At 37.8% G+C, this 13,504-nt stretch overlaps 1 protein-coding gene and 2 non-coding genes across 3 annotated transcripts; all 3 read right to left on the reverse strand.

Moving 5' to 3' along the window:
- Nucleotides 1-7,662: 7,662 nt before the first annotated feature.
- On the reverse strand, nt 7,663-11,080 carry LOC145782745 (uncharacterized). The gene is made up of 3 exons (XM_082594504.1): nt 10,951-11,080; nt 9,287-9,436; nt 7,663-8,539 (listed from the first exon to the last, which is right to left on the reverse strand). The coding sequence occupies exons 1-3, from the start codon at nt 11,057-11,059 to the stop codon at nt 8,001-8,003; spliced, it is 798 nt and encodes a 265-aa protein (XP_082450630.1). The 5' UTR covers nt 11,060-11,080; the 3' UTR covers nt 7,663-8,000.
- Nucleotides 11,081-12,675: 1,595 nt separating this feature from the next.
- Trnag-gcc (transfer RNA glycine (anticodon GCC)) lies at nt 12,676-12,744 on the reverse strand. Its single transcript has one exon. It is a non-coding gene; the product is annotated as a tRNA-Gly (tRNA).
- Nucleotides 12,745-12,752: 8 nt separating this feature from the next.
- On the reverse strand, nt 12,753-12,824 carry Trnae-uuc (transfer RNA glutamic acid (anticodon UUC)). Its single transcript has one exon. It is a non-coding gene; the product is annotated as a tRNA-Glu (tRNA).
- Nucleotides 12,825-13,504: the final 680 nt, after the last annotated feature.

The following is a 13,504-nucleotide window of genomic DNA, read 5'->3' on the forward strand; positions in this document are numbered from 1 at the left end:
AGTACTGGGCCCACTTCAGCTCTTTGGTGGTAAAACAGCCACTTCAGCAACCAAACAGTTAAATAAGAATTTAGTTTAGTCTAAGTATGTAAAAACAGAATATAGTAGTCTATCATGTTTTTGACTGTTTGAGCATAGACATTCCATATTTATCGATACAATCCATTGTAATAAAATATCTTTTCAGGAACTAGCACAATGTCCGTGATCCCTCTTAGAAATGGTTGGTCAATGGTCAGGCAATCAATTTCATATGCAGTACTGGTATGTGCTTCGAAGAAACATATTTTTGTTTTTAAACAATAGTCTGCTTTTCAGGATAAATTACTAGTTTTTTGTCTAACGCATAGTGATTTCCCTAACCACGAACATTTAGTGAAACAACCCGAAACACGAATTTCAAAATAAGCAAGTAATGTTTGTTTAAACTCAAAAACTGAAATGGCACAGGTAAGAAGATTGCTATCCCAATTTCTGCACCAAAAATTATACCAAAACCGCTTTTCAGATTGCAGCAATCATCAAATGTTTGACCTAGGCCCAAAAACCTTTCCCAAATCAAATTCAGAACTTTCTAACGGTTTGAACTAACTTTGCTGTAAATTCTCTTCTGGTGAGCCCAGAATGACCAGTAAAACATCAATGGAATTGGGAAGTAATCCTCTAGCGCCATGTGACAAATAAAAGTTCAAAAAGCAACCGCTAGATAAAGATAGTAAGTTTCGCGGTTCGGGAAATTTTAAGCTGTGGATAAAGTATTGCTTATCGTGAAAAGATGAAACTCTTGTTTTTTATGTAGTCCCTATAACGTGCATGCAACCAGGAAGATTGCGCTTCTACCTTTTTTGATTAACAAAGAAACAAAACCCCGCTACCAAAATGGTTATTGCAGCGCTGTTAATTTTCATTTCTTTAACACCCTGAAAGTTCACAATTAATCGGACTGCTCTTTTTAAACTCTGTTAGTCTGAGACTCGCCTGCCCTAGTGCCGCTTTGATAGGGAAGTCCAATACAGTTCAGCGATCAATGGAGCAAAAGTTAGTTCGTAATTAGAAAAACATCTCTTATCTTAATCTTTTTAAAGTCATAAAGCTTTGGTAGAGAGTTTGCTTTGTTGAACCATAGAGAAATAAAACAGAGTAACTTCAGCGGGTTTAACATGATGTATTACATACACAAATATAACATCATTAAAATAAACTCAAACGTTCGACACGTACGTGTGTCCTCATCAGGAATTACATATCTACAATATACATAAAATGAAAATTGTAAGGTAAATTTGACTTTGCATTATAACTGTAACTGTATACTAACGACACTCCAGACTGAAAAGCACAAACTGAACCAGTGACACAGGAATGATTACAAGTAAATAATGCGGTGGAAAACAAATCACATGAGGTGTAAACTACAGGCATTTGACAAACAATTAGAACACACACAAGAGGAACGATGAGCCACAGGCGAATAACTGCCGGTTGAGATTTATTTATATTGCAGATATGTAATTCCTGATGAGGACACACGTACGTGTCGAAAACGTTTGAGTTTATTTTATTTATGTTATATTTGTGTGTGTAATACATCATGTTAAACCCGCTGAAGTTACTTTGTTTTATTTTTAAAGTCAGGTGCCCATCTCTACCCAACCGCAAACCAGCCTTTAAATAAAGTGACTTGTGTTCTTCTGGTGACTATAGTATAGGCTGCTAGGTTACATCCTGCTGTTAAGGATGATACCTAGCTTTTATTACCGACGTTCCGTCAGTCAGTACGAGTGACTTTATCAAGGGGGGCTGAAACAGGTAAACATAACCTGAATACTGAAAAGTTTGGGTGTTCATCAGGACAATTATCGTTTCTAGCACTAGTTGCTACGTTCATCTGATGACATTGAAAGTAAAATTAACAACAAACAAGATGGTTTATTGCTTCACTGGCGTTTCGCGCACCATGACAATGCGCATCCTCAGAGCGAATAACATACAAAATAAAATTTCACCAGGTTATATACTGCAGTGCGATTGAAGGCAAGAAAAAATAAAACACGCAATATTTTAAAAAATTGGCCAATGATGTGTGAGCGATTACTTTCGACGTTAAATTACGTAAACTTCCAACAATAGACATAAAAATTCGAAGCGGTGACGACCAACAGGAAAAGTGCGATTGAAGGCAAGAGAAATAGAACACAATGTTTTAAAGATTGGCTAATGATGTGCGGTTACTTTCGACGTTAAATTACGTAAAAACTTCCAACAATAAACATAAATTCGAAGCACTGAAGACCACTAGAAATTCGAGACAAAATTAGATTGCAATAACGTTTCCAACTGTGTTTCAGTAGGCTTGAAGCCTGCACGTCGAGACAATAATGATTTATAAGGTTTTGGTAAAAAGTTTCCGTCGTTCCGGTTGAGTACATTGCAATGTTTGGATGTGATGTTGATGAAGCAACTTTCTGCGGTGGTGCGTTGATAATAATTACTTTCATTTTTCAAAATTTTTGTTTCTGACCAGTTAATTTTGTGATCCTCTTCTAACATATGTGAGCAAAGGGCTGACTTTTCATGTTCCATATTTTTGACCGCTCTGCGATGTTCTTTGACCCGGGAATTTATACTACGTTCAGTTTGGCCAATATAAACTGCGTCACAATCATTACAAGGAATTTCATAAACAACACCACATTTATTGTCAAAAGGGGTTGGGTCTTTTGGTAGTGATAAAATATTGCCGATGGTTCGAAATGGTTTCATAGCGACTTTAACTCCGGCGCGATTCAATGCTCGTCTTATCGACTCAGAAACTCCCTGTTCATCAGGACAATTATCGTTTCTAGCACTAGTTGCTACGTTCATCTGATGAAATTGAAAGTAAAATTAACAACAAACAAGATGGTTTATTGCTTCACTGACGTTTCGCGCACCATGACAATGCGCATCCTCAGAGTGAATAACATACAAAATAAAATTTCACCAGGTTATATACTGCAGTGCGATTGAAGGCAAGAAAAAAATAAAACACGCAATATTTTAAAAAATTGGCCAATGATGTGTGAGCGGTTACTTTCCTCGTTAAATTACGTAAAAACTTCCAACAATAGACAACAATAGCCTGTTCTTTAACCAATGCACCAACATAAAAACATAGCCTACTGATGAAATGAATAAAGTAGCAAGAATCAGAGTTAAAAAACGCAACAAGATTACTGTTCAGTTTAATTGATAACACAGTGATGCCTAAAACAGTAGGCTGCTATCCGGCAGCGTAAATTTATCTCTTCAACGTCAAGAAACGTTGAAATAATATGAGGCAAGACAGAAATGTTATAAGATGTAAATTAGCAATAACAACCATTGTGAAAAAGCTCTGAGCAAAGTCAATATAATTTTTTGTAAATAGAGGGAAAGAACATTGAACACGTCGTGCCTTTTGGTTCATGTACCAACCTTCTGTATAATCCTTTTCAGTTCTAAGAATAGTAGCGTTGGTCCGAGTAATTTTATGGTCTGAAGTTATAGAATGTTTGCAAAGAACTGATTTCTCCGGGCGTTGAAATTTAAAAGCTCTTTGGTGCTCTTTGATTCTTCATTTAACCCTTTAACTGCCACGTTTTTGTTTTTATGCATTTTTCAGAATTTAACTTGAGCAAGGCTTTGATTTTGAACTGCTGTATTTTGAGAACGTAGCTGCCAGAAAAAAAATCAAAACATTAAAGTTGTTGCATTTTCAACAGTCTTTTACAATATGTGAAGAAAGGGGCGTTCTTCCCGGCTATCAGCACAAGGCTGAGCACTCACTAGTACAGCGAGCAGCTGCGATTCGCCAACCAGCCCAGCCTCATGGGCGAAACACGTGTCTATCGCTGTCAATTCTTGCTACAAATCGGCTGCCGAGAAACATAGTCTTTTACAATATGTTTACAAATTTTGTGTATTTTTTTTTTAAATGCCTTAAATGACTAAAATTTTTGACAAACTACAAAAATTTTGTGTTTTTTTACTTTTTTTGTTTCCGTTTAGAAGTTTAGACATCTGAAAAAAAAACTTTTAAACTGCAGTAAACTTCACCGCTAGATGTCAGGCAAATGTCAAGCTTTCCACGCGACGTTGTCAGGCTAAAGGTGCGTCTACACGAGAAAGTGTTCTTGCTTAGAAATTCTTGCTTAAGCTAGTTTTTAAGCTTGTTTCGTCTACACTCACAATCTCAAAAAAAGATTTTGCTTGCTTGAACGCGGTCACGTGAGTATTTCAACCGCAATGACGTCACGTTTCAAAAAGTTCGCGCGTAAACCAACTGTTTTTTAACAACTAGTCGGCAGTCGCAGTGAGCTGGCACTTTGAGTTGTTGCAGTCATTCAATGATTTAATAATGGCTTTCAAATGTTAACGTGTGTTATTTTTGTTGCGATGATCATGGTCAGAAATAAAAGCAACTGAACTCAACTTGTGTATAAAATGCTGCAAAAAGATAAGGTTGCAAACGCGCAATTTACTTCAGAAAGAAGTGTTCCGACACCTTAGTGAAGTTAAAAAGTTAGAAACAGGCGTGGCCAGAGAACACTGGAAGCATCAAATACAAAACAACAACTACAAACTTCCTAGTTGCTTGACTAGCAGCCAGACTACTGAGTGTAGACCTGAGGTTTTGCCGCGAAAAGATTTCTAAGCAAGAGAACTCACTTAAGCGCCCAGTTTTTCGCTCTGGAGCGTATTTTTTCTCGGGCACTCGCTTACTCGCTCAGTTTCTTAAAAGAAAGCGGCACAAACTGCGATTAACTTAAACAAACAAGAAGTTTGGCTAGCTTAAGCAAGAAAACAGTCGTCGTGTGCGTCTACACGACGACTGTTTTCTTGCTTAAGCTAGCCAAACTTCTTGTTTCTTTGAGTTAATCGCAGTTTGTGCCGCTTACTTTTAAGAAAATGGGAGAGTAAAGCCTTGTTCACACTGAGAGGCTTGTGCTGTGCCTTGTATTGAGCGGAGCTTTGAGCATTGTGAAAGTAGGTTTACATTGTATGTACCAGACAAGGCTCCAGGTCCTGACAAGCGGGTGTTGCTAGTGGAAACCGTCACGCTTGACTGATATACTCAAACATGCAGTATACTACCAGTGTTTTATATAGCCGATATGCATTTCAAAATAACATAACACATTCTTCATATCATACAGTTTTCTCATATGTTAAATTTTGCTTTACAATTGTAGTCTCCACAGCTTTGGTAGATGCAGGTTTAGTTGCCTAGTTTACAGAAGATGACACTGACATAGCATGTAGATACTAGGCTAGCGTAATCAACCAGTCACAAAACTTAGGAGTGCCGGTATATCATTTTTAATGATTAGCCTACATGTTTAAAGAAGCCTGCTGAAGAAGTTAAAATTGCAAAGCAGCTTTTCTTCTACCATGTAAATGTACGGTACCGTACCGGTACATAAAATCTTAGTCACCCTACACTTAACTTGATTCTGTATTAGTAAAAGCCTAGGCCTATTTCATCTCTCCACTCTGCTGTTCTAAGCCTGATCATGCAGCTTGTATACCTATGGAGGGCAGACACGAGAAAAGCACTGCACTTGCAAGGAAGTTTAGATAAAATGACATATTTTGCCTCCTATCTCAAGTCAAAACCTTTTATGGGAGTAATTTTCATTTAAAGCAGTTTTTGTGATGTCACAGCACCCACAAAGGTCCTGCTTGCCTTTCAACCCTGTTTACAAATCTCGCGTTCTCGCTTGTGACTTGAGCTGAAATCGCTCCGTTGCAATTCTCGCTCAACCGTGCAAAGAACGTCTCAAGCAACCACGTCACAAGCCGCACAGTGTGAACAGCCGCACTGAAAACCACTGGAGCGAAAACGTCTCAAAGAACAGCACGAGACATGGCACAACAGTGTGAACGACGCTTAAGCGAACCGTCGAGAAAAAATACGCTCCAGAGCGAAAAACTGGGCGCTTAAGTGAGTTCTCTTGCTTAGAAATGTTTTTCCCGCCAAAATCTCAGGTCTCCTCTCAGCTCAGTATCCACACAGGGCAGGGCGGTATCGTTAAAGGATTTCGTTAAGTTTTGATCCCAACCCGTTCTTATTAATGTTGCGGGCTGAACTGGCGGTGACCGTACTCGAAATAGCTCATAGAAAGCACAATATTTTCCAATTTCAAATCCAAAACAAGATCTCAGCAGAAAACCATTGCCATTGTACAGCGGGTAATAAAAATAGCGGAAGAATGATCTTGCTGGTTGTTACCAGTCACCCACGCTGACACGAAATTCTGTTTCCAACATTTCAACCTCACTGAGGTGTCTGAATGTTTCAATAAGCAGTAAATTGCGGGTTTGCATCCTTCGCTTTTTGCAGCATTTTTTACACAACTTCTGGGAAGCCATGACTGAAAGACTGCAACAACTTCAAATGGTTAAAGAACAGTCAGTTGCTTGGTCTACTCTGCTGTACTGTAGCGCGAACTGCTATGCTTTGGCGCGAACTTTTTAAAACGTGACGTCATTGGGGATTAGATACTCACGTGACCGCGATTCAAGCAAGCAAAATCTTCGTCGAGGTTGCCAGTGTAGACGAAACGAGTTTAATCACTAGCGCAAGAATTTCTAAGCAAGAACACTTTCTCGTGTAGACACACCTTAATGTTTATGTGTTATTATGCGAAGTAATGGCCGCATACACTTCACTTTGCACAAAAAATAAAAATTTTCTGTAAATGATTGAAAATTGCAGAAAAAGTTCAAATACAAACCTAGTAATTTTTTTCAACTTTTAGACAATACAAGTTTTCCTCTTTCTAAAAAAGTAAGACCAATACAGTTTGGCAAAGACCAGAGTTATGGTGATTGCAAAAAGTGTGTACTTTTTAGGGCTTGGGCACTTTAATGCGCCCGTGGCAGTTAAAGGGTTTTAAGATCACGTTTAGTCTGTCCAAAGTAGATTAAATCACAGTCATGACACGATAATTGGAAGATCAACCCAGAAACTTCACCTTCTTTCATGGGATCTTTAGCCGAGGGAAGGTATTTACTTATTGTCAGATAGGGTTTCCTCCCAGCCTTTATTCCTATGCCATTGAGGACACGCTGAATTTTGTCAGATACCCCCCTTTTAAATGAGCCTTTGTTAACATTGATTCAATGTTTTCAGATGTTAAACAATGTGAAATGATCAGATTTGCTGGTTGAGTCGAAATGTTACAAGCACCTACACTTTTTCTCTTTTTTCCTTGTACGTTTATCATCAACACGAAGCTGCAATGTCTTTGTAACCCCAGGTCTTTATACCAATTCAATGATTCACCACTTGTGATGCATTTATTTTCGACTGTAGGGAAGATTCATCAAAGAATTTGAAATAGGAACTGATTGTGTTTGTCATCTCGGACAAAGTGGCTTCATCAACAAAATGATTGTTGTTTTATGTTAAACTTAATTTTGCAGTTTAAATAAAAAAATAAAATTCAAAAGCAAGTTTCAAAAATTGTCTGTGGCTTAGGAAGCGTTAGAACTTTTGACACAAGTTTAAAGGACATGGGTTCAACGCTCGCTGAAACCACCTGGCTCTGGGTTGTGAAGGCAATTGTTTCCCGATTTCATGCAACGCACGGAAATATTCTCTTTCATTGCTTGACACTCAAGTACACTTCATTTCAGCGATAAAAAGTTTTTAATGCTCATCAATGACAATTGTATTCCATGCGTTGTAATTGTGTTTTGTCGTCATTATTGACGTAACAATGGCCGCACATTGGGTGAGGAAGTTAGCAACAAAACTTTTATGCGTCATCAAATTTATTGTGGAAAACATAAAATGGAAACAATCAAACAACATTTCAATTTTGAATAAAGTTATTTCAATTTAAGTTGATTTGATTGAAACTTGAAACATCAAAGTTTTAGCTTTGACTAAACACGTTCTAATGAAAGTAATACTTATTGATTTCAAACTGTTCATAAAATTTTGATTGATCGAATTTTCTAGATTGATCGATTTACCAAGGATAATAGTGACGAGGAGGGCGGGAAGGTGTTGGCTTTCTTCCTCCGTTATCTTCTTCAGCGCTGCTGTCGGTTCCTCCACCAGCGCTAGTATCGGATCCACTATCGGTTCCGTTGTCCGAAGTGTCGGAGTTGCTGTCCGAAGTATTGGAGCCGCTATCGGAACTGCTTTCAGAGTCGGAACTGCTGCTATCGGAGCTGCTGCTATCGGAGCTACTGCTATCGGAGCTGCTGTCAGAAGAAGAGTCACTTCCGGAACTGCTATCTGAACCACTCCCGGAACTGCTACCGGATCCACTCCCGGAGCTGCTACCGGATCCAGAGCTGGAGCTTCCCGATTTTCCCTTCTTCTTCTTTGACCATCCGCCTTTTAATTTCTTGAGATTAAACATACGAGCTAGTCCACCATTCACATCTAAAGCTCCCATTTGGACAAGGACATCGTTTGTAAACTCTTCCTCCTCCTCAGTGTCTTTATGCTCCCCATTCAAGACAATCTCCAAATCGAAAAGCTCCGTGGCGTTCAGACACTCTGGTAAAATAAAAATAATGTGACGTAATAATCAGCACAAAAGCCATAAAATGGACAATAGTAGCATAAGTTACTAGTGTTTCCAATTTAATTTTTTCATAAATTTCTTTAAAATTACAAAATTTTGAACTGCTGCAGAAGGTTAAGTTGACTTTTATGCTCATTTAACAATTATTATCACAACCACGTAACAATCGTGGAAGAAGAGCGATCAAACGTATTTGCGACGCAACTTGACTGTTTCAGCAGCGATGAAATAAAAAAGACTGAATATGACAAAATACTGAAAAACGTGTAAAAACAATAATGTCTGATGATTGGCGGTTCAGTTTTAAAGCGTGTTTGGAGGCCAATCGCCACCTATACTTTTGTTATAACAAAATGTTTCTATGTCTTATTTTGACGTCACAATAGTAAGAGAGACGACCACGGTGCGTTGAGATTTATGTGGGATCTGCCCAGACCTACTTTCGGACCCGGGCGTGAGATAGTTTCAGGTGACCATTACTTTTACAATGGGCCCAAAAACTTAAGAAAAGCATAATTGTTGGGTGCAGTGCCTATTTTAGAAACGTCTTAATTTGGACCCTAGAGTCTCATAGAATCGTCAAATTAGCCGCTCAACGGTCCTGTATGTGATGATCTAACTTGTAAACTGTTACTGAAAATTACTTCAATGGATCTTGTGTCAATTCGCTTGTTCAACAACGATGAATTGATATTGCTATAAACACTTTAGTGACTCACCTTCTTGCTCAGGGGGTGGACAAGGCTTTCCCCCATTTTCAGGGGGAGTAACAACAATCTGCTTTCTCTCCTTCAACCAGACGGTCACCTCATCGACCATCTGCTTCATGCAGTCGCCCCATTCCTCCAAGTCCTTCACCTCACAGTCGACTGGAAGATAAAACAAATGTTTGTAACATTCGTGCCTTTGTCCTGTACTTATCCTACGTCATCCGCAGTAGAGCGTCAAGAAAGCAAGTTGGGGAAGCACCGTGGTTTCAATAAAACAAAATTGTTTAAAAGAAAATGGAAACGTTGAAATCAACAAAACACAACTAGTTTGCTCGGGAGCTGGGAAATGTTAAAATATCTTAATTTGTTTTTATTGTTAAAGCTTCGGTAGAGAGTTTGCTTTGTTGAACCATAGAGAAATAAAACAGAGCAACCATAGCGGGTTTAACGTACTTCTTTTTGTGTGTAAAAAAAGTATGTTAAACCCGCTAAGGTTGCTCTGTTTTATTTCTCCCTGTTTTTGTTCTTATTTGTCTATTTTAGTTCCAATAATTGTTTAATACACAAACTTTGTATTTGACTAATCTTAACAAACAAGCTTTTTCTAAAAGTTGAAATCAGTCTACCGGGTTCCTTTGAAATTGAAGTTAAGTTTCAAATATTTTTTCACGATCACAAAAGATTTCAATAATTTATTTTTGACTAATCTTAGTATTTTCTTGTAGGTATTGTTTGTGAAGTGACTCTGTGAATTTGTGAAAATTTTTCCAGGTATTCTCACCCCTATAGTAAACAGACCCCTATTCAAGGTACATTCCACTTCGTACATTTGTGAACAAGTTAATTTAAATGTTAATAATTAAGTTTACAAGCAGTTCATTTCAAAATATTGAATTATTTTCTTAGGCCTCAAAAATGCTTCTGAATGGATTAACGAAGTGCAGTTGAGCAAACGGTGAAATTTTGCAAACACGAAAATATCACACGATTTTCTCCGTTTTGGGGGTGTAGCATGTGACTAAGTGAAATGTTGCAGGAAACTATAATGAAAAAAAGGCGATTAATGGAAAGGAAGGATCATAGACTGTACCTTACAGTGTTGAAAACTTGTATGATATTTACAAACAATTATTTGAATGTTATATTAAATATAATTTTATGTTTGTGCAAGCGAATTTATTTTCACACAGGTTAGTTCAATCATGCAAAGTTGATTGATTGATTGATTGATTGAATTTTTATCCTCGGACTGGGAAAGCTTCTTGCAGAGCTTAATCCTGGCAATTTCGCATACTTGTATTCGATTTCGATCAGCTAGCAGCTAGATCATCTTCAGTTAAGCTTATTCAAATAGAAACGTTTCACTCTTGTTACGTTAAAGAATTAATGGAAAAGACTAACAATCAAAGGCGAAATAAATGATAAATGGCACGAAAGAGTAAAGTATAAAAGTGTTCCATGTCCTGTCAGAATATATTTCATTTTCTTGAGTAATTTTATTTTTGTATTAATAAAATGCATTATTTTTCAAATATAAACAAATTTATTTAACATGAAAATTTATAGTTTTTAAACTTTCTATAAAATAATTTCAAAACGGTAATTTAAAAATGAAATTTAATTTCAATTTATATTTACAACAATTTCAAATAAAATAACTAAAATTAACTCACTTGGTTGATTATTTTTCTCTTCTTTCTTCGGCCTTGTCCTCACGTTCCAGGCCTCACTCAGGCCAACAAACACACAAAGCAATGCGGCGCACAGTAATATTCTCGGCATCTTGCAATAAATGATATTGCAACTTATGCCTCAATTGTGGCTTGGCTTGTTCTTTATATAAAGAAGACCTCGATGTCTGTACCATGCGCCAACGTGTAAAATCCACCATTGCTTTCGGTTTTACAACATGGTTGAACGTAGAATCAACGAAAATGTTTAATCATTCAACGACGTGAGTTTTGTTGGCAGGCATTTTTTCATCCTGTACATATTTTCTTAAAAATCGAATTTATCTAATTTCTGGCAACCCAGCCGTCACTTGTTGAGATGGTAATTTATTTTTACCCCGAGGCGAGCCATGCAAAAGGTGTTCAAGCTAATTGTACAACGCTTTCGCCAAAATCGTGCAGTTATGTCAGAATGGTACTAACATGTCTTCGTGTTACATTAATTATGTTGTTTGTGCTTTCATAACAAACTTGTTTCCAGCAAGTTTTTAACAGTTCTTTTATTTTCTGAAAAACATGTTTTTGCTTCTTCCGAAGAATAATATTGTTCAATTGAAGCTTAATCTTTCAGAAAAGTTGTGATAATTATGACCGAACTGTTCGGTCTTTGTCTTGTCATTCTTACTAATCATCACGGGGTCTCCAATGTACTTTGAATCCTGATTACTGGAAACAAAATATGTCAAAGTTGTTCTGTTGATCTTACTTTGGCTTTGATTCAGAAGTCTGAACTTGATTCCAAGTACCACATCTGCTTTATTTTTAACAATCTTAATTTCAGTGAAACTTAAATAATTCTTGCCATTTATCCGCCCCAAGGTGGGGTGTAAGAGGTGCATGAGGTTGATGTATAAGGTTAGGGGTGTATGGGTGTTTATGAGAGGTAGTAGAATTTGGACTAATGATATCAAAGACTGCGGTCAGGACAATCACAAAACTGCAATAGAAAAATTTTACAACAGAGAAATTTAGCGCCTCATTGGCTCCAACCCTTGACGAGAACAAGATATTTAATGATGATGACGACGATGATGATGATGATGATGGCCGCCCCGAGAGCTCGTTTGATTTTACGAAGGAACTTCAAGATCAAGCGGCGCTGGTTCGGCTCTCGGGGTGTGCGCTTGAGCAACGCACGTAGAGGACTGCTCTCCATTCAGCGGCACATAGTGGATGGAATAATTCCATGGCAACAAAACAAAACATTTTTATTCAACGCGGCACGTAGTGTATGACAATTGACAGACTACAACCTTTCTATAATCGGAAAACTTCATTCTGCCAATCGCAATCTCGATAACTGGCCCTGCGTCAAGAGCCTCTACAAGTATGCAAAACCGCCAGGAATAACCATCAGATGATTTGTCAGTCCGAGGATGAAGATTCCTGCAATCTAACCGACCAACCAATCCTGCAAGGAGGTTTGATGACGTATGATGACAAAGTTTACAACCTTGTCAAAAGATGGATGCCATTTAACTGTTTAAACCTTTTCCGGCGTTGATCTGACGAGGTGAGGTCATCGACGTGGATTTTGATTTCCACAACGGTCAATTATTATGTGTCTATGTGTGTCTATGTGTCTATGTTCTATTATGTGTCTATGTTCTATTATGTGTCTATGTTCTATGATATAAAAAAAGCAGCCAAGGGGCGATGCAAAACACGTGCATTGGCCGGGAATCGAACCCGGCCCCCGCGTGGCAGGCGAGGATTCTACCACTGAACCACCAATGCAAGAAATGTTCCTACACCGGGAATCGAACCCGGGCCGCCTGGGTGAAAGCCAGGAATCCTAACCACTAGACCATGTAGGAGACGACAACTACTAGAATTGATTTCGGTTTAATTCCTCATTATTGGTAGCCTGATACAGAGTTAAGACGAAAACGATGATTATTACAAGAAATTGTACCACGTTTTAATATTACTATTGACGGAATGCTGGTCGAACAAGTCAAAAGCTTTACCTATCTGGGACACACAACAACTGAAAATGGCAGATGCGATACGGAAATATTGAGACGAATAGAAATAGCAAGAAACAACTTCGTAAAAATGAAAAGACATTAACAACACGCAAAATTAACATCAACACTCGAAAACGAATTATGAAATGCTATATCTGGACTACGTGACTTTACAATGCAGAAACATGGACACTATTATCACAAATGGTTAAACGACTTGAGGCATTTGAAATGTGGATTTATAGAAGAATGCTTAAAATTTCATGGATGGATAAAATCACAAACAAAGATGTACGATCCAGAATACAAACCAGCATGGAAATTCTACAAACAATTAAATCAAGAAAATTGAAATATTTTGGCCACATGATTTGCAATAATTCTATTCAAAGACAACTACTACTAGAAGGAAAAATGAACGGCAAACGAAATAGAGGCAGACCACCAAGAATTTGGACTAACGATATTGAAAACTGGTCAGGACTTAATTACAAAATTGCAATAGAAAAACCTCTCAACAGAGAAAC

Source organism: Aplidium turbinatum, chromosome 14 (assembly GCF_918807975.1).
Source record: "Aplidium turbinatum chromosome 14, kaAplTurb1.1, whole genome shotgun sequence".
Classification (NCBI taxonomy): Eukaryota; Metazoa; Chordata; class Ascidiacea; order Aplousobranchia; family Polyclinidae; genus Aplidium; species Aplidium turbinatum.